At 42.9% G+C, this 20,523-nt stretch overlaps 1 protein-coding gene across 1 annotated transcript in view; it reads left to right on the forward strand.

Annotated features, from left to right (window-relative positions):
• Positions 1-1,420: 1,420 nt before the first annotated feature.
• The window catches only part of LOC147028414 (uncharacterized), a 54,265-nt gene continuing 35,162 nt past the window's right edge, over positions 1,421-20,523 (forward strand). The window contains exons 1-5 of the mRNA XM_085878780.1: positions 1,421-1,518; positions 12,635-12,695; positions 14,771-14,842; positions 14,978-15,389; positions 15,818-16,002. Coding sequence (XP_085734906.1) covers positions 1,450-1,518; positions 12,635-12,695; positions 14,771-14,842; positions 14,978-15,389; positions 15,818-16,002 — 799 coding nt within the window. The 5' untranslated portion in view covers positions 1,421-1,449. The remainder of the gene's footprint in view (positions 1,519-12,634; positions 12,696-14,770; positions 14,843-14,977; positions 15,390-15,817; positions 16,003-20,523) is intronic.

Genomic DNA, 20,523 nt, shown 5'->3' on the forward strand with positions numbered 1-20,523 from the left:
ACTGACACAGAGAACCAGTGACACAGCGAACCAGGAAGAGAGTGACACAGAGAACCAGTGACACAGCGAACCAGGAAGAGAGACACAGTGAACCAGAGAGTGACACAGTGAACCAGAGCCGCAGCGAACCAGGAAGACTCATACAGAGAACGAGTGACAAAGTGAACCACTAAGAGAGCGATACAATGAGCCAGAAAGAGAATAACACAGGAAGAGAGTGAAACAGTGAATCAGGAACAGTGAACCAATAAGAGAGTGGTACAGTGAGCCAGACACAGTGAGAGAGCACACCATTAAGAGGGTGAACCAGTGAGAGAATAGGCCAGTGACACAGTGAGCCATTAAGAGTGACACAGGGAACCATTGAGAGAGTGACACAGTGAACCAATCACACAGTGAGAGAGTGACACAGTGAACCAATCACACAGTGAGAGAACGAGCTAGTGAGAGTGTGACAGTGAGACAGACAAATAGAGTGAAAACATTGCCTCGATCACCATGTGGCTTCACCACTCAAGCAAGCAGTCCAACGAAATGGGTGATAACCAACGGCTGGCTTGGCAAGCGATGGCAAGCCCATTGGTAATGAAACACCTCAACATGAAAAAAAAATTTCAAATCGGGGTAGAACATGATAAAACATGGGAATTCCTCCGGATTTTTTTGCGGTTGAGTCTAAAGCAACATCTGTAAAGCAAATGCGAGAATAACACGGAGTCCTTTTTAGGGAGTTTTGGGCCTCGAGAATTTCATGCCCAGCACCCTAAAAAAAAAACAACCTTCATCCGCCTCTGACGTCCTGATATCCCAAACTAAATTTCCCTGATTTCCCAATTGTGTTGTCCAGCTTCCTCGAATACAGTACATAGTCATTTCCAACAATCCCTGCTTACCTGCTGTGGTTGGCGGGAAGCTCCACTTCTGAGGACAGCGATCAAGAACACTACAATGAGAAACCACGACATGTCTGGTGTACAGCTGTCCACGAACTGATGATTTAACTACACAGCTCTGTCTTACGAGTTACCCATTGTTGACATTCTCATTGTAACCAGGAACAATCACTGTGACGTCACAATCGACTATGGCCACACCCCCTTCACATATTTTCTCTTGATTTCTCAACCTATATGTAATTTTTCTTTTTGCTCCAATTAATCTCTTCTGGTGAAAATCACACGTCCCAAGGTTGATGAATAAGACGCGTCTTTTGTCTTTCAAATTTTTTACACCAATGAGAACAGGATTTAAAAACGTTCACTTTGATAAGTTGGGACACTGATTACTGACATGCATACCAGACGTGTGTTCATTCGATTTACTTATCCACCCACAACCTTTAAAAGCGACAGCAAGGGTCTTGTTACGAACCCTGGTGAGCTATATAGATTACAGTAGATCTAGATTCCAGTCCATTTTGTGGTTGTCGGGATCAGTGGAGAATGCCTCATGGATGTCGGGATTCCTCCAAATTTCTTTCACATTCGTGTTAAATCGCACGGCCGACTGTTTCAAAAGGTAAATCATTCGTGTTTGTGGTTTATAATATTTTTTTACTTCTGTTCGGTGTTTTCCATGCAATGATTTATTTATATATATATATATATATATATATATATACATATACACGTTAACATGGAATTTGTCCAAGGAGAAATTCCTTAGTCAGTGGGTGTTATTAGTGTTTAAAATGTTTTGTATTCACATTGATATTATCCGATTATCATTGGTATTGTTTTTCGAAGTAACCTTGGAAAACGCCACAATTGGCTATCTTACCACGGATATACACCTCAACACAGACTTGGCCCAAGGAGGAGGGGACCAAATGAAGTCGCAACAACCTCCATCGTTTGACCCTTCGTCCTTGAGTCAAGTTTGGTTGAGATTGGATAAGTGTATAATTACCGAATGAATGCAGGCAGACATCAAATTGTGTATTTAGTGTGATGATGTTATTCATGATAAACCTTGAAACAGGACCTTACACAGTGAGTGATGGTGCACATCCTTATTTGTTTTCGCCTCCTTGGTTTTCGTGTGGTCATTTTGTGTGTACACGTGCATACGTAATAGATAGATAGCGATGAATATATTCCCACCCACCATCACGTTTTCTCACTACATCCGCTTCTGTGGGTGGACGAAGGTGATGTTTTCATTCCTATCTATCTGTTTGTTTGTTACTTGTTATATCGAAGACCCGTAAGTATCTTGGAGTTCGGTAGAGGAGCACTCTACTCCATCAGTGGCGACTGAACGGTGGAAACATGTCGGCCCCATCAAATGTGCCCAAACTGATCCGTTTAAAACCACCATGGAGTGAAGTAAAATGTCTTTTTATAACCCTTTCTGTTTATTCTCGAACATTTTCATTCATAACGAACCAGAACTACACTCGGTGGAGCGCGTACCTCTACCAGGTTTTGTATCTCACCGATTGGCTGAATCTGGATTGGGACCTGAACCAAAGTCTAATCGGTTTGTTCTTGTCACCGACACAACTCGTCCCCAACATTTTAAGATAACGTGTTATACATCGTTTTTTAGCCCCGTCTCTCAAAGGTGAAAATCATTTTTAAAACCCTCATATCCAGATCCAGATCTTCACCAAAATCGAATCGTTTCGTCCGTGTCACACACCCAACCTGTCCACCAAGTTTCCCCCAAATCCGTCCATGTTATGAGATTTCCCACTCACAGGCAAACAGACATTGAGCCACAATGAGCTTCATGCAGAGAACGAGTGACAGTGTGAGGGAGTGACACAGCGAGCCAGTAAGAAACTCGTACAGAGAATGAGTGACACAATGAGCCAGTAAGAGAGTAACACAGCGATCCAGTAAGAGACTCGTACAGAGAATGAGTGACACAATGAGCCAGTTAGAGAGTGAAACAGTGAATCAGGAACAGGGAGCCAGGAAGAGAGTGATACAGTGAGCCAGTAAGAGAGTGACACAGTGAGAGAGTGACAGAGTGAGCCAGTAAGAGAGTGACACAGTGAAAGATTGACAGTGAATGACTGACATTGAGCCAGTAAGAGCACTCATTCAGCCAGCTCCAGTGAGATAACTATTGAGAGAGTGAACTAGTGAGAGTGTGACTTGGTGAGCCAGACACAGTAAAAGATTGAACTCGTGAGAGAGTGAACCAGTGAGAGTGACACATTAAGAGAATGCACCAGTGAGAGAGTGAACCATTGAGAGAATAAGCCAGCGACATAGTAGACCAGTAAGAGTGACAGCGAACCAGTAAGAGAGTGACGCAGTGAGCCAGTAAGAGAGTGAAACAGCGAGCTAGTAAAAGAGTGAAACAGCGAGCCAGTAAGAGAGTGACACAGCGAGCCAGTAAGAGAATGACAAGACTTGGCCCAAGGAGGAGGGGACCAAATGAAGTCGCAACAGCCTCCATCGTTTGACCCTTCGTCCGAGAGTCAAGTTTGGTTGAGATTGGATAAGAATATAATGACCGAATAAAAAACACACACAGACAGATATCAAATTGTGTATTTAGTGTGATTATGTTATTCATGATAAACCTTATAAACATAACCTCACACAGTGAGTAATGGTGCACGACCTTATTTGTTTATGTCTGTTTGGTTTTGGTATGAACGTTCATTTTGGGTATGCACATTCATACGTAATAAATAGACAAGCTTTAATATATTCCCACCCCACCACATTTTCTCACTACATCCACTTCTGTAGGTGGACGAAGGTGATGTTTTCACTCCTATGTATCTGTTTGTTACTTGTCATATCGAAGACTCGTAAGTATCATGGAGTTCAGTTGAGGAGTACTCGACTCCATCAGTAGCGACGGAACGGTGAAAAGATGGCGGCCCCATCAAATGTGCACAAAATGATCCATTTAAAACCACCATAGAGTGAAGTAAAACGTCTTTAAAACCCTCTCTGTTTATTGTCAAACGTTTTCATTGATTACTAACCAGAACTACACTTGGTGGGGCGCACACCTCCACCAGGTTTTGTATCTCATCGATTGGCTGAACCTGGATTCGGTCCTGAACCAAAGTCTAATCGGTTTGTTCTTGTCACGTACACAATTTTATAATATCGTGTGTTATACATCGTTGACAACAGCACGTGACCTATGACGTCATTATTATGAAAAAAACATTCTACTTGAGTTGTTGCTCCTGCGGTGAAAATTTTTATTTCAATCTGAGAAGCGGTTGCGGAGAAAAACACTAAAGGTCTATGCGGACAAACAAACAGCCAAATAAATGAAAAAATCACTCATTGAGTGACATTTGGTGAAACGGGACGACACTCAGTGGGGTTCTTTAGGGGTCTGATATTCTAAAGGGCGTTCAGGGTCTTCGTGGTGTAAAGGGGTTTATAGGGTTTTACAGAGCCATCATGGGTTTCACAGGTCTAAAGAGTCGAAGGGGTCTTTCCCAATCCGACGATTCATCCTCATCACACACCCAACTTTCCACTAAGTTTTGTCCGAATCGATCCACAACACAACTTTTTCCGAATACTTCCACAACTTCCAAATCTGGATTTGGATCTTCACCTTAAATCGAATCGATTCTTCCTGGTGGCATTCCCAACCTGTCCACCAAGTTTTCTTATGAATCCATCCATAACCTTTTGAGATATTGTACTGCATATTGTTTTTTGGCCCGATCTCTCAATGGTGAAGAATCATTTGAAAAATTCTCGAATCCAGATTTTAGAGCATCACCAATATCGAAACAATTAGTCCTTGTCACACAAGTTTCATCTGAATCCGTCCTCAACTTTTTGAGATATCATGCAATATCATTTTTAGCCCCATCTCTCAATGGTGAAGAATCAGTCAAAAATTAAATAATTCTTGTATCCAGATCTGGATTCGGATCTTCACCAGAATCAAAACAGTTCTTCGTAGTGGCACTCCCAACATGTCCACCAACTTTTGTGTGAATCCATCAATAACTTTTTGAGATATAGTGCTGTATATCGTTTTTAACCCCATCTCTCAATGGTGAAGAATCACTTTTATAATTCTCAGATCTTCACCAAAATTTAGTGTTGCCATCCTTGGCCGGCCACCTACACACAGACACAGACACAGACACAGACACAGACACAGACACAGACACAGACACAGACACAGACACAGACACAGACACAGACACAGACACAGACACAGACACAGACACAGACACAGACACAGACACAGACACAGACACCAAAACGATTGCTTGAAAACTGTGGCCAAAAATCGTGTGACAAACAGACAAGCCGGTAGGCGAACATGGGTAGTCGCCTACCCAATAGAACCTTACGCGATGGGCCCGTTCAATGGGGAATGACTTGAGAATTAAGCACAAGAAAATTCATGATTCTAGCTTCAAGGGTTAATGCTGCAGATTGTTTTTCCGTTAAAATACCCCCACATTTAGAGGTTTTTTTGGCCGTTGCTAGGCAACGAAGCGGTCCTTAGCAACGGTTCTTTCTCACACATAACTAGGACATACCATGAACCTACCATACCAGTTTCATGTATATAATATCTGACTCGTCTCTGAGATATAACGAACTTTGTTTTTTTATTGTTTTCGACCAGGGTTCATTCAAAGTCTATCTTCTCCGACAGTTTTCATAGCATCCGGCTGGAAATTTTTGACAATATGGCTGAATGTACTGCCCACAGTCAGTTGTGGCCCGATTTTTGATTTTCGAAAAAATAATTTTTTAATGATTTTTCAGAAATTTCAAAGTCCCGTTGCTAGGCAACGGTGGTGTCCATAGCAACGGTTCTCATTTGCACACAACTAGGTCATGGTATGAACCTACCAACCAAATTTCATCGAAATCGCCATTGTATTAATGGAGCACTGGACCGAACAGAGGGACAGACAGGCAGACAAACAAGCCGGTAGGCGGACATGGGTAGTCGCCTACCCAATATAACCTGACGTGATGGGCCCGTTCGATGGGGAATGACCTGAAGATTAAGCACAAGAAAATTCATGATTCTAGCTTCAAGAGTTCATGCTGCAGATTGTTTTTTCATTAAAATACCTCCACATTTAGAGGTTTTATGGTATGCAAGAAGATGTTTGTAGGTTTTAGGGTAAATTCAATATGGCCACCAAACCATGTGACCTATCAATAAGAAATTAACAAACTTGTACAAACATGTCTTGGGGAACGTGTGTGAAGTTTCGCTTCAATCTGCACAGCCGTTCTGGAGAAGATTTTTGAAGTTTTAAAAAAAAATATGGCTGCCGAACCATGTGACCTATAATGTCATAATGTTGTTTTTTTTTTTCCGTTAGTTGCGTATGTGACGTTCAAGAAATTTCAAATTTTTGGGATGCAGCGTTATACGTGTCAAATTTTCACCGGGATACGTTCTACGTGTCACCACTTCACCGATAACGTCATGAAAAATCACAATTCTTACTGTGGTGTACTGATAGAAGATGCTTAGCAGGCAGACACGAGCGGGGGAACAGTCGAGCCGGGCTGTGTAGCACAAGCGCGAGCGCGGGCGTACTTTGCCCGCGGCTCCCCTTTATTACGTACTCGGCACACGCACAAGCCGGGCGATTACAGCATCACTACCACGCCTCAGGCGGCGCGCACTCCTTATATTCCTGGCAGACACGATGACCACGACGACCCCTCCTCCCATCATCATGCCCCGCCCTGCATGCCCGCAGGCTATACCACATTTACCACTTGTCAAGTTTCAATTTTTTTCCATTGTGCGGTTTTCGGAGATACAGAGGTCCAATTTTTTTCAGTTTTTCAAAGATGGCGCCCATACCACGTGACCTATGACATTATAATTATCTATTAAATATTCTACGGAAAAGATACATACAATTAAAATTTTGTGTTGATCAGACTAACGGTTGCCGAGAAAATGAATTGTAAAGCGAAAAAAACCTGAAAATTGCCGGCGGAATAAAAATAATAACAAGAAAAAGAGCAGAGATTGCAGACCCTCACCAGGACTTCTTTTGAGTGATGTGTTTTTGTGGGTTTTAGGGTAAATCCAATATGGCTGCTAAACCATGTGACCTCTGATGTCATGTGTGTGACCCTTTTGTTCCTCATGGATAGGTGGTCAAATGTGTAAAGTTTTGCCTCAATCTGTTCAGCCATTTCAGAGAAGATTTTTTTTAAGGTTAAAAAAAAAAATGGATTCCAAATTACGTGACCGATGGCGCCATCAAAAAGATTTTTGTGGACCATTTTATCCCAAGAGGACTCTCAAAAATTTTCATACTGATCGGATGTTGCGTTCTACATGTGCAATTATAACGTCATAACAAAGGCACCTATGACATCCCCCAAAAAAATCACTTTTTCCCCATGAGGAGTACTTGCCATGTGCCAAGTTTCAATTTTTTCTTTGGTGCGGTTTCAGAGATACAGAGGTCCAATTTTTTCCCGTCAAACCACGTGACCTATGCAGTCATAATTATCAACAAAACATTCTACTTGAGTTATCGCTCCTACTATGAAAATTTTGTCTCAATCTGTGAAGCGTTTGTGGAGTAAAACACTAAAGTTCTGTGCGGACAAACAAACAGACGGGCCCAAATGCAATACTCTCTGCAATAAACAGAAGAAAAACACGAGGTTACCCCACCTTGTAGGCTTGGTACTTTATAAACAAAAAATAATTCTGGCTGCCAGACCACGTATACAATCAAGTTGAAATCTAAAACATGTATTCCCCATCACTACAAGATCATAATTGTGAAGTTTCATGTCGAATGATTGAGCGGTTCCAGAGAAAACATTATTTATTAGTTTTCTTCAATCCAATATGGCTGTCAAAACCACGTGACCTATCAATTATACCTGAACAAATTTGTACACCCTAGGCTTGGGGAACATTTCTGTGAAGTTCCCCTCGATCTGTCCAACCATTCTGGAGAAGATTTTTATATGTTTTATGGTAAATTCAATATGGCTGCGAAACCATGTGACCTATGACATCATGTGTGTGAACCCTTTGTTTCACATGGATAGGCGGTCATACATGTGAAGTTTCACCTCGATCTGTTCAACCACTTTAGAGAAGAATATTTTTGAAGTTAAAAAAAAACGATAGGGCTGCCGAATCATGTGACCGATGATATCATCAAAATTTATTTCTGTGGACCATTTTATCCCAAGCCGACTGTCAAGAATTTTCATACTGATGAGATGTAGTGTTGTTCACATGCAATTATGACATCATAATGAAGGCACCTATGACATCAAAGAAAAAAATCACACTTATTCCCCATGAGTACTTGCTTCGTGCCAAGTTTCAATTTCCAAAGTTTTTCCAACATGGCTGCCACACCAGATGACCTAAGACGCCATAATTATGATTAAAACATTCTACACGAGTAGTCACACCTATGGTGAAAATGTCGTCTCAATCTGACAAGGAGTTGTGGAGAAAAACACGAAAGTTCTGTGCGGACAAACAGAAAAACAAACAGACAGACAGACAAATAAATGCACCCTAACGCAATATCCTCTCCTTTGGTGCAGGTAATGATGACATTGCAACAAAGCATATATTAATTAACACTAATAATATTTACAACAATAAGAATAGTCGTATTATCTATATATTAATACTGAAGGACCAATTTTGTGCTCCTCCTAGCGGTCGCGTCACGTTTTTCTCGGTACTCTGACCTGGACTGAAAGAAACTTCGTACCTGTAAGAGTGCATCGCACATAGTGGTAATAGTCAACTTTCAACTCTGAAGCAGAATAAACACTTTTCGTTTTACATTCGTTTAGATGGCGACGTGTGACGTCACCGCTGAGAGGCATCTGGACGTCATGACATCATCGGTTATTCGCTGACGCCATTACGTCCGTCGTCAGAAAATTACTGCTGAGAGGTGTAATTACTAATTCCACTCCTCGAAAATAGCGTCTGCAATGTAAAATCCTCTTCTGCACATGGTGACTACCTCAGGATGTGAATTTGACACAAAAAATGTAACAAGAAACTGTACAGTAGACACCGCTTTATAAATCCACCATGGGACCACGCCGTTTGGATTTATTAAGCGGAGAACCTATTTTCAGCCACCTACTGGATAGATAAGACAAAAAGCGAATGTCGTTAAACACTGCTTTATGCTACAAATACATTGATTTATCAAACAGTGGCAAGGGGATTGTTCAAAAGAATCTCTCCAAGGTCGCTTGCTTGGGAGGGAAGGTTTTGCGCAAATGTTCCTTTATTGAATCCGTCACGTGGCGGAAATCGGGATGGGAAAAACCTGAGAGCTGTATCCCCTGTCCAATTTGGCGAGTGCCGTCCGCATCTCTGCCGCTGTTGGCATCGGCTCTGGTTCGTCGTCGCTTTCTTCCCTTGGCTATTGGGATTCGGGGTCGGAGGGAATCGAGCGGCGGCGGGATTCGAAGTCCGTCACCAGTTGTTGTTGTTGTTGTTGGTTTTTTTTCGCTTTGCGGCAGCGCATACTACATCAAGCTTAGGTTGAGACCGCGCACGTGCCAAGCAGGTGGATTTATTAAACGGCGGATTTCTCGATGTAAAATTCCGTTCCAACTCGTTTTGGTCACAATCAGCGGCTGGATTTTATAACTGTGGATTTATAAAGTGGCATCTACTGTATCTTCTATCTTCTATCTATCTGTCTTCGATATAGTAAAACTGAAGGACCAATTTTGTGCTCCTCCTAGCGGTCGCGTCACGTTTTTCTCGGTATTGTGACCTGGACTGAAAGAAACTTCGTACCTGTGAGAGTGCATCGCACATAGTGGCAATAGTCAACTTTCAACGCTGAAGCAGAATAAACACTTTTTGTTGAGATGGGGGCGAGGAGTGAAGAGGCGGGCGGCAAGGTAAGCAATTTTTTGAGCGGAGGTAAGCAAATTGAAAGCGGGAGACGGGGAAATGGAGCGGGGGCTGGGTTGAATGAGGCGGAGTTGAGTGTGAGGGGTGGACAGGGGAGTAGGGGCCCGGGGGCAAGTAAGGCGGGGAATCAAAAGACGTGGGGCGGGGAGTGAAGAGGCGGGGCTGGGGTAATTACATTTTTGGGCGGGGGTAAGCAAATTGAATGGGGCAGTGGCGGGGGATGAGTAGGCGGGGGCAAGCACACCCTGTCCAGTCCATGTCCCTCGAGTGTGTGTGAGCTGGTGAGGGTGGTTGAATGAACGGAATCCGTCTGTGACGGGGTTTCAGCTAGTTTGTCAATAATAATAACAAACATATAATCCCTGCACTAGCCCCAAGCACATGTGGGCTTAGTGAAAAGCATGCTAATGCTTAAGCAGTACAGTAGGCGAGTATGCAACAAGGCTGTGAAGACCAATGAATATTTGGTCGATGGAACCAACAGGCCTGCTCGTGTAAATAAATACAATGCCTTCAGAAAGTAATCACACCCCTTAACTTTTTCACATTTTGTTGTTGCAGCCTGAATTTAAAATGGATTAAATTTAATTTTTTTGGTCACCGATCTACAAACAATACCCCATAATGACAAAGTGAAAACATATTTTTAGAAAATTTTAAAATGAAAAACTGAAGTATCTTGAGTCAATAAGTGTTCAACCCCTTTGCTATAACACCCCCAAATTGAGCTCAGGTGCATCTAATTTCCTTTGACCATCCTTGAGATGTCTTGACAACTTGATTGAAGTCCACCTATGGCCAATTCAATTGATTGGATATGATTTAGAAAGAAACACACCTTTCTGTATCAGGTCCCACAGTTGACAGTGCATGTCAGAGCAGAAACTCCACCACAAAGTCCACGGAACATTCTTTAGAACTCTGAGATAGAGGAGGCAGAGATCTGGTGCAGGGTATAAAACAATTTTGAAATTGTTGAAAGTTCCCAAGAGTACAGTGAGTTCCATCATTAGGAAATGGAAAGAATGTGGAACTACCCAGACTCTTCCTAGAACTGGCCATCCAACCAGACAAGAATGACCTTGGTCAGGGAGGTGACCAAGAAGCCAATGACCACACTGACAGAACGACGGAGTTCCTTGGCTGAGATGGGAGAACCTCCCGGATGAACAACAGTTTCGACAGCACTTCACAAATCTAGGCTTTATGGTAGAGTGGCTAGATAGTAGTTACTCCTGAGAAAAAGGCACACGACAGCATGCCTGGAGTTTGCAAAAAGGCACATGAAAGCAAGAGCATGAGGCAAAAGATTCTGTGATCTGATGAGACGAAAACTAAACTCTTTGGCCTGAAAGCAAAGCGCTATGTCTTGCGGAAGCAAAGCACAACTCATCACCCATCTAACACCAACCCTACCGTGAACCATGGTGGTTGCAGCATCATGCTATGGGGATGCTTTTCAGTGGCAGAGACTTTTAAGGATAGAGGGAACAATGAATGGAGCCAAATACAGGCAACTCCTTGAGAACCTGCTTCAGAGTGCTCAAGACCTTCAACGAAGATTTACATTCCAACAGGATAATGACCTGAAGCATCCAGCCAAAGCAACACTGGAATGGCTTCAGAACAAGAACATGAAAGTCCTTGAGTGACCCAGCCAATGTCCAGACTTAAATACCATTGATTAATCTGTGGAAAGGCTTGAAGATTTCTGTTCAACGACGCTTCCTCTCCAACTTGACAGAGCTTGAGCAAATCTGCAAGGAAGAATGAGAGAAAATCCCCAAATCCAGATGTACAAAGCTGATACAGACATACCCAAGAAGCCTCGAAGCTGTAATCGCTGCCAAAGGTGCTTCTACAAAGTATTGACTCAGGGGGTTGAATACTTATTGATGTCAGACATTTCAGCTTTTCGTTTTTAATTGATTTGTAAAAAATTCTAAAAACATGTTTTCACTGTCATTATGGGGTATTTTGTGTACATTGGTGACAATTTTAAATTTAATCCATTTTAAATTCAGGCTGTAACAACAAAATGTGATAAAAGTCAAGGGGTGTGAATACTTTCTGCAGGCACTGTATATTAAAGTTATTTATTGGGTCATATGGTAAGAAACATTAACATCTGATTACTGAAATAAAATAAGGGAGAAAGAAAAGGAACTTTGTCATCATATGACAGTTAATGATTGAGAATGGAATGGAGTTAACTTGTTACGAAACGTCATAATTCATAAATGTTGGTTTTTCCGGGATTTCTCTTGTGAAAGTATCCGTCAATTCCTACAATGAATGGGCTTGCTTCGTGCATGACCAATGCCCCTGCATGTCACCTGCCTGAGGCTTTGCGTCACACACCTAGATGACGTCTCGCCACGCCCTAATCTGTCTCATCGTGGTGGCGTCCCTGTTTCCTGTCCAGCCTTGGTAGGCTACTATTGGAGGTTTAGACACCCAAAGGGCTGGATGACTGATGGAAATTGATGGCGGATGACGATTATAGGAGTTTTCACTGTCCCTGAATTTTCCTGTTCCAAGCTGCATCCAGACAGAATGACAAGGTGTGGTTGAGCATCATAAACCACCAGCACTTAGGTTTCTCATTGCTCCACCAACTAAAGGACTGGATTGTTGTGTCAACATTCGTGCAACCTCTTTGCACGCAGTTATCAATTTTTGTTATTGTTCACCACTGCAGTTTGTCTGGCAAAGCGTCGAGCAAAGAGAAAGACTTATCATGGCTATTCAATTTGCTCCGCAGGTGTTTGATCTTGCTCCAAGTCTCTGGTTCAAGTTGTGCGCTCTGCTCCTGATTCTATCGGGTAGGGCACTCTGCATGTGTTAAGTGATGATATGCCGAACGGCTGACTACCTGACATTCCTTCCTCTTCCTTTTCCTTTTCTCAACTCCAATACTTTTGTACGTCTTTGGCTTTGGTTTTAGTTTTGCTGTTTTCGGAGTTCAATTTATTTGAAATTGAGCTTCATATCTTTAACATACTCCAGGTATTGCTGACGTGTGCAAATTGTGTCCTTTGAGAAATATTTTAGTGACAGTTACAGGAATTAATACAAAAATCAATGCAACCGTATCCTCCAGAAACCATTTTCCTGGATATACTAAATAATTTAATGAGCAGAATTAAACATTTATAGCGATTTTGAAATTATCTTCGACGAAAAGACCCAACCTTTGTGAAGCGTTATCGGCCAGCTACCTGAGCTATAGAGCAGGCAGAACGTTAATAAGGCAAGACAATCAAATTCAGGCTTAACACATTAACCCGCATCAGGATTTTAACCAAGCAACTGGCGTTGTGTGGAATGTGTGATGTCGACAAGGCAGCTGTATTGAAAAAGGGTGGCCCATGATGCTGCGACGCCAGCAGGCTGGCCATAATTCTAAGAGATGAGACTAGACACTGATGTGATGAGGATGGGCAGAGATTCTGATGGGCATGCAGTCAGATTAAGGGAAATCAAAATGATGAATACTCATGAAGACCTTTAGGTTTCCGCTCAGCAGTAGGTGTGAAAGCGCAGGTGGTACCATATACAGATTACCAGAGTACCGTTGGTTCATTGAACAAAGGAAACAGCACATTGATGATGAATTAACCATGCATCATTTATATGCACATAAACATGAAATGAACTTATGAATAATTGTGAGAAATTCATAATTCATATCAGGGTGAATATGAATTAAATATGATTGATATACTGTGTACTTGATCTTGGGCTGGCAGGATGGCCTTGAGGTATGCACACTTGCCTCAGCCATCTATCCTTGGTTCAATTCCTGACCCAGCTATAAACTGTCATCCTGGTGTTTCACAGGCAGAGTGATTCATCAATGTGTGTGTACGTGCATGTTGTCGCTTGGATGGACGTTAAACAGGAGTCCCGTTTTCCAGCATTTGTTGGTGGATGTTAAAAATCCCAGAGTAGGTGACCTATTATTATCGGCACGATGAACAAATTCCAAATTCCTGCCCAACATGCCATAACTAGTCGACCGTCAGGCCTAGCCAGCCTGTTTGTGAAGACTTGGGCCAAACGTCCCCTGGCTGACCCCAAGGGGGATTGTTTATTTATTCGTATGGAGTCTGTTGTGTTTCGTATGGAGTGGCTGTTCGTATGGAGTGGCTGTTGGCTGCATCATTTTCTGGGGGCATGGCTGTGCTACTGATGCAATGCCCTCTGTTACCAGAAAGTTGGTACTCATTTTGCCGACCTCGAAAGGATGACAGGCTGTCAACCCTACCTGGTGTGAATTCAACAGCATGCCAGGGGCTTGAACTCAAAGTCTGAAGATCTTAAGCCAGTCACCTTAACTGTTAAGCAAACACCAGGCCTACCGAGCGGGATAATGGTGGCTATTAAAGAGAAAGAAGAAGACTGTGTTCTTCAGGGAAATTTGTTTTGATACAGGTGCACCTATATCAGTGATGGTATAAGTATGACAGAAAACAGAAAATAATTAATGAATGGAATGTAAAGTATAACCAATAATATATATATATATATATATATATATATATATATATATATATATATATATATATATATATATATATATATATATATATATATATATATTGCATTCCTTTCTCTTCCATCCTCCACACTTCTCGTGTTTCTTGTATGATTGAGCAGGTAGGTTGCCCTCATTTGTGTGGGCTCCATGCCCGTTGCTGCTCAGCGTAAATTTACACACCCTGTGACAGAGTAATGACCTGTCCAGGATTAATTCTAACCATAGAAACATGCAAAGCTTGTCATGAGCACCCCAACACTTGTCAAGAACATTGGCTCAACCACCACTGTATATGATTGGCACGATTACTATATTTGATGTTACCACTAAAATATTCTCCCATCGTTTTTTCTCTAGTTGTAAAGATTCATGGAGGGCCCCGAGGTGTCATTCAGACTGAGGAAGAGGGGACTACATCATCAGTTCCTGGTAAGTCAACTGCCTTGACCCCACAACCTTTGACGTCCTTCATTACAAGCATTTGCTATTTATTTTCTGCTGACAACTGACATTTTCATTTTCTTACAACTCCTCCACAACCCAAATTTTACTTTCCAAATCCAGCTCGTGATCAAGGACACTATATTCCCCAACAACCAGCATGTAAATGCAACCTTCAAGGCTCTCTCGGACCAAGCTGCCATCAGATAGGGCTAAACCATTGCCAATGCCGCCCTGGTATTGGTGGTGCCAAGTGCGACAGGTGTGCCCGTGGACACTGCTCCCCATTTCCAGAGTGCCCACCATGCCACCGGTGCTTTGGGGTATGGGATTCAATGCTCGATCACCTCTCGGGCTCTGTGATCCAAAGCAGACATCGCGCCAATGAGCTTCAGTCCCATGGAACATCCACTGCAACCTACCATGAGCATTTTACAAAGATGGATGGAGCACTGGCAACGATCAAAAACATGACCCCACGGGAAGACGCGTCAAGAAGATTGAAGTCGATTATTCAGGCTCGTGATAAAACGAGGTAAGGAGAATCGAGGTGAAACTACATTGTCTTGGAAAATATGTCAATGCCCAGTGAAGGGGATATGATGTATGAATAAACATCCAGGGTCTGGATCTAGTCAAACTTCTTTTATTGCAATATAGAGGAACCTTTACATCGAGTACACAAATAAAGTGATTTAAGAGATACAATTATAGTTTTTACGTGAATTATAAATGCCTTTGTATGCAGTGGACACATGGCATTTCAACTTGTACACCAAACAGGAGGCAATTCACTCTGTGTAAGGACCCAGCATAATCTTAGCCACTCGCTAAAGTCCCACAAAAGCCTGTGAAAGTCAGCCAAGTAAAATTTTATTCACCTGTTCAATACATCACCTTTACCTTTTCCCACGTCCTCTACCCCACCACCCAACCTCCATGGATTATGTGACTATATCCCAGGTCCACAATGAATATGCTGGGAGAAAAGCAGAGCAACACTGAGAACAGCTTGGAAATTTTCTTGGACTGGAGCAATGCGATAAACTTTGATATTAATGTTTTGAACATGCATGTGGAGGAAGTGAACCAATCAGCAATGAGCATCATGAGAGCTCAAGAAGAGGTGTACACAATGGGATTGAATGGTGAGTATGGTTTTGCCTTTATGCATCCAATGATATACCCGAAGAAGTCATCTATATATTTCGCACATGTTTTGATACGCTATTGAAAAACATCATTATTCTTCTTTCATATGCAGATGCAGATTGCAGCATTTGCTGTTGGAGGGGAGGGGGGGGGTGGGAGGGGGAGGAAGGAGGGATTTCGTTGATGCAGGTTAGAGTTTGTAATTTGGTCAGAATGCTGGCAATGACTCGCCCTCCTCTTCATGAAGCACACCGTAGGATCTTCAATGTCGCTCAACAAATTCCAGTAGACGGGACATCCAGTTTATCATCCATCCAGGGGATGTTACAGACATTGATCCCCCGTCCTGCACGTGTAACACAGGATGACAGTTTATAGCTGAATCAGGATTCAAACCCAGGGTAGACAGCTCAAAGGCACATACAGGACACATACCTCAAGGTGTTTCTACCAGCCGGAAACAAAAAATGAATGAGTAACTCTTCCAAAAGAAGGCACAGAAGCTTGAGATGAAGAGGTTGAAGCAACCCTGCACTTGCCAGGCACTAACTGACCTGTCTCTCTTTAGGATATTACATCGAATATTAGAAAGAATTCTGGATGAAAACACGCAATACATGTTTAGAGGTTACAAAGAGTGAGCAATTACAACGAGATGGTAAATATGTGATTGCTACAATAAATTATCCTGGGATGGAGGAGTTAGGTATGGAATCTTGCACCGGAGCAGTGTGTCACTGCATCCCCACTCTCCGTCGGTACACCACGGGCCACCCGTCTGGCCACCCCACAGGCAGATGCCTGGCCCATCGCCATCTTGAGATGCTGATCAACCTGCTACAACCACGAGGCACGTGGTCATCCTGTTGGCCTTCTCCACTCGCAAGGCTTCCTCGCTGAGAGAATCCGGTGAGCAGGATCAACGTCAAGAAATTGAGCCACATGTCCATACAGCTGCAGCTGATGCTCATGGACTATGCAGGTAACAAATCTCATTTGAGTCTCTCTCAGCAACCGCTCCTTGTTCATAAAATCTGACCAGCGATAGCCAAGGATTCTCCAACGAGACCTGGTACCGAAGGAGTTATTCTTCATCTCAGATCCTTTGTCAGAGTCCAAGACTCACATCCGTAGAGCAAGACTGGAAGCACCAATGACCTGAAGATTCAGACTTTCGTCCTCCTGCACAGGTACCGGCAGCGCCACACCCCATGATCCAGTGAATCCATGACTCCCCAGGCCCGACCCAGACAACTGTTGACCTCCAGCTCACAACCTGTGGAGACATGAATATCACTGCCAAGGTAAGTGAATATTTCCATGACCTCAACATCCTCACCTCAAACAGGTACAGACAAGATGGCAGCATCCCAGATTTCATTGAAATCCTGGATTTTTGTTTTGACCCGTCCTAGCAGTTCTCATTCCTCATTCAGTGTCTCGACGGCCACAACAAGGACATCCAGTGTTTCTACAAGGATGACTGCATCATCTGCGAAATCAAGGTCAGAGATCTTGACATTCCCAAGTGATGCACCACAGCTTGATCTCTCCGACATCTTCCCCAGAATTCAGTCCATGCAAGTGTTGAAGAGTGTGGGGGTCAATACACGCCCCTGACAAACTCCAGTAACAACTGGAAATAAGTCGGAGATGGAACCACCACATCTCACAGCACTCTCAGTCCCAGAGTAGAGTTCAGACATCAGATCAATCAATTTTGGTGGCATCTCACGAAGACTGAGAATCCTCCAGCGGGCATCCCGATTAACGGAATTAAATACTTTGCGGAGATCAACATAGGCTGCGAGCATCCCCTGCCTAAACTCTCGTCTGCATTCGGTGAGGACCCAAAGAGCAAGGATACGGTCAATTGCTGACTTCTTTGGTGAAAGCCCGACTGCTCCAAGCAATGGTGCTTGAGCAGATGGTGGCGAACACTATGAAGAATTAGTCAAGCAAAGACCTTGCCCGGCACTGAAAGCAGCACCACCCCTCAGTAGTTATTGCAGTCTTGGCAATCACCCTTCCCTTTCCATAGTATAAGGAGGAAACCCCTTTTCCAGTCAATTGGGATGGTGTCTGTGCTCCAAACAGAGTACAGAACTACATGCAATGATACCAGTACAGCATTTCCACCAGCCTTGAGAAGTTCAGCATGGATGCCACAGAGCCCTGGGGCTTTACCCCCTTTCAACTGGTTCACTGCAGCCTGTGTTTCCACAAACAAAGGCAGTTCACAGTTGATTGGAGGGTCAGCAATGGGGAAAGTTATCGACCATGTGTTTCTGATACCCTACCATGCGTTACTGTAGGTATGATGAAATCACAATGATATTATTCTCTTCTCCACCATCAAACAAACTGCCATTGATCAATGCTGTATAATTAAAACCTGGATTGATTTTCCAAAAGAGCAGTTCTCCAGCTTTGGTCTTTTCACTCTTTGGGGTCTCATGCCCATTTTTAGCTTAGCTGGAATTTAGATTCCAGATAAGGTATCGTCATCGCAGTCTGTCCGTCAATCAGTCCATCTCTTATTTCAACTTCTCTGGCCAAACCGCTGGGCCGATCTGTCTGAAATTTGGCAGCAACGTTCCTCTCCTGACTGGTACCAGAGATTGCAAAGCTTGTTGCAGTCACTTGACTTTACATTGGTAAAAATGTCTGACTTAGTAAATTTCTTCAAAAATCTTCTTCTCCAGATCCACCAGTCAGAGTGCAACCAAACTTTGGTTATAACATTAGGACACGGTCCTGATGTTGAATTGTGGAGACCATGCTGATCACGTGACCGGAAGTGTGTCAAAATGGCGGTCACGCAAATACCTTCCAACATCTCCTAAACCATCAGTCAGAATGCTACTAAATTTGGGTTACAACATTAGGCCAGGGTAGGGATGTTAAATTGCAGAGGCCATGCCAATCACCTGACTGGAACTGTGTCAAAATGACTAACCGTCAATTTTTGGGAAAAATCACGTAAATTCCTTCAAAAATCTTCTTCTCCAGACCCACCAGTCAGAATGCTACCAAATTTGGGTTACAACATTAGGAGACGGTCCTGATTTTAAATGGTGGAGGCCACGCTGATCAAGTGACCGGAAGTGTCAAAATGGTAGTCACGCAAATTCCTTCCAAAATCGTCTTCTGATTCACAAGTCAGAATGTCACCAAATTTGGGTTGCAACATTAGGCCAAGATAGAGATGTTAATTAAATTGTGGAAGTCATGCTGATCATGTGACCAACTTGGTCAACATGTCAAAATGAAGTCTGTAAAAATGGCTGACTTGGTCAACTTTTGGGAAAATTGCATTAATTCCTTTAAAAAATCTTCTTCTGCCAACCCACCAGTCAGAATGCTACCAAATTTGGGTTAAACCATTAGGACAGGGTCCAGATAAGCTACAGGTCCAGTGGTCCTATTTATCCTCTTGATTCGGGTACATCATATCTTCACTGTAGCTATTTTTGAGCAGCGATATGTTATGCTGATATGTTGCCTACTGTTCGAAAGATAGCAATCATACCTGTATTTACTACTAGATTGTTAGCAATATCTGTAAATATTATACATGGTATTTCCCACTCTACTGACTGTCACCTCTGGGGAGTGAACATGAAGGGATTTTAACAAGGACTATCTGTTCTTCATGCAACTGAGCCTCAGCTGTGAAGAGGAATCAAGCTGAGTATGTTTCAAGGAAGAGCACTTAGCTCTAACTAAATCAACTCCTTTGTTCCTTTTCTTTTTTTACCAGCTGTGGAACCAACTTCCACATTTTCTTCAATATCATTTTTCCTTCCAAGACTTCAAGACAGAGCTGTTCACGAACATCTCAAATCATCCCCCATCCAAAACCATGATATTTTCTACCGTCGTTCACCCCTGCCCCACCCCCAAGCCCACCTCCTTCCAAATTTCCAGTTTTTCCTTCCTGAGTTTCCTTCTGTATTCATCTTGTCCATCCCATGCACCTTCCCATATCCCTCATTCTTCCCCACGCCAATTGTTTGTCCAAGTCCTTCAACCCTGCTATTGGTGTTACCCCCCCCTTGCTCCACTGTTGTTTTTGTTCTGTTGCGTCCTGATCTGTTCAGTGCACTAGCTCTTAATGGAATCTGTACCTTGTATTCCAAAAAGAGAGAAAGATTCATCTCCCGGGGCACCAGTAGATAGAGCTGGAGATGTAATCATTTTCACGTTTGTGTGTGCCATCCCCAAGATGGACATTAAACTGGGCGTACCATATGCCGATATTAGTTGGTGGATATTTAAAGACCCCATGATGTCCTTCAAGAAGAGTAGTCGAGCTATCAGCGGCACCCTGAATAAATTCCAAATTTCTTCCTTAACCCTCTAGAGCCCCAGGGGTTATTTTTTTTGTTCACCCAGAACTTTTTGTGGGCTCTCGAGGGTTAACTACTGCTGGGAAGGCAATGGCAAACCACCCAGTATAACCCTTGCCAATAAACTGCTTCTGAAGTACCGACGCATTGTAACAGAATCAGAAT

Source organism: Eptatretus burgeri, chromosome 4 (genome assembly GCF_056783735.1).
Source record: "Eptatretus burgeri isolate ZD-2024b chromosome 4, Ebu_testis_v1, whole genome shotgun sequence".
Taxonomy (NCBI): Eukaryota; Metazoa; Chordata; class Myxini; order Myxiniformes; family Myxinidae; genus Eptatretus; species Eptatretus burgeri.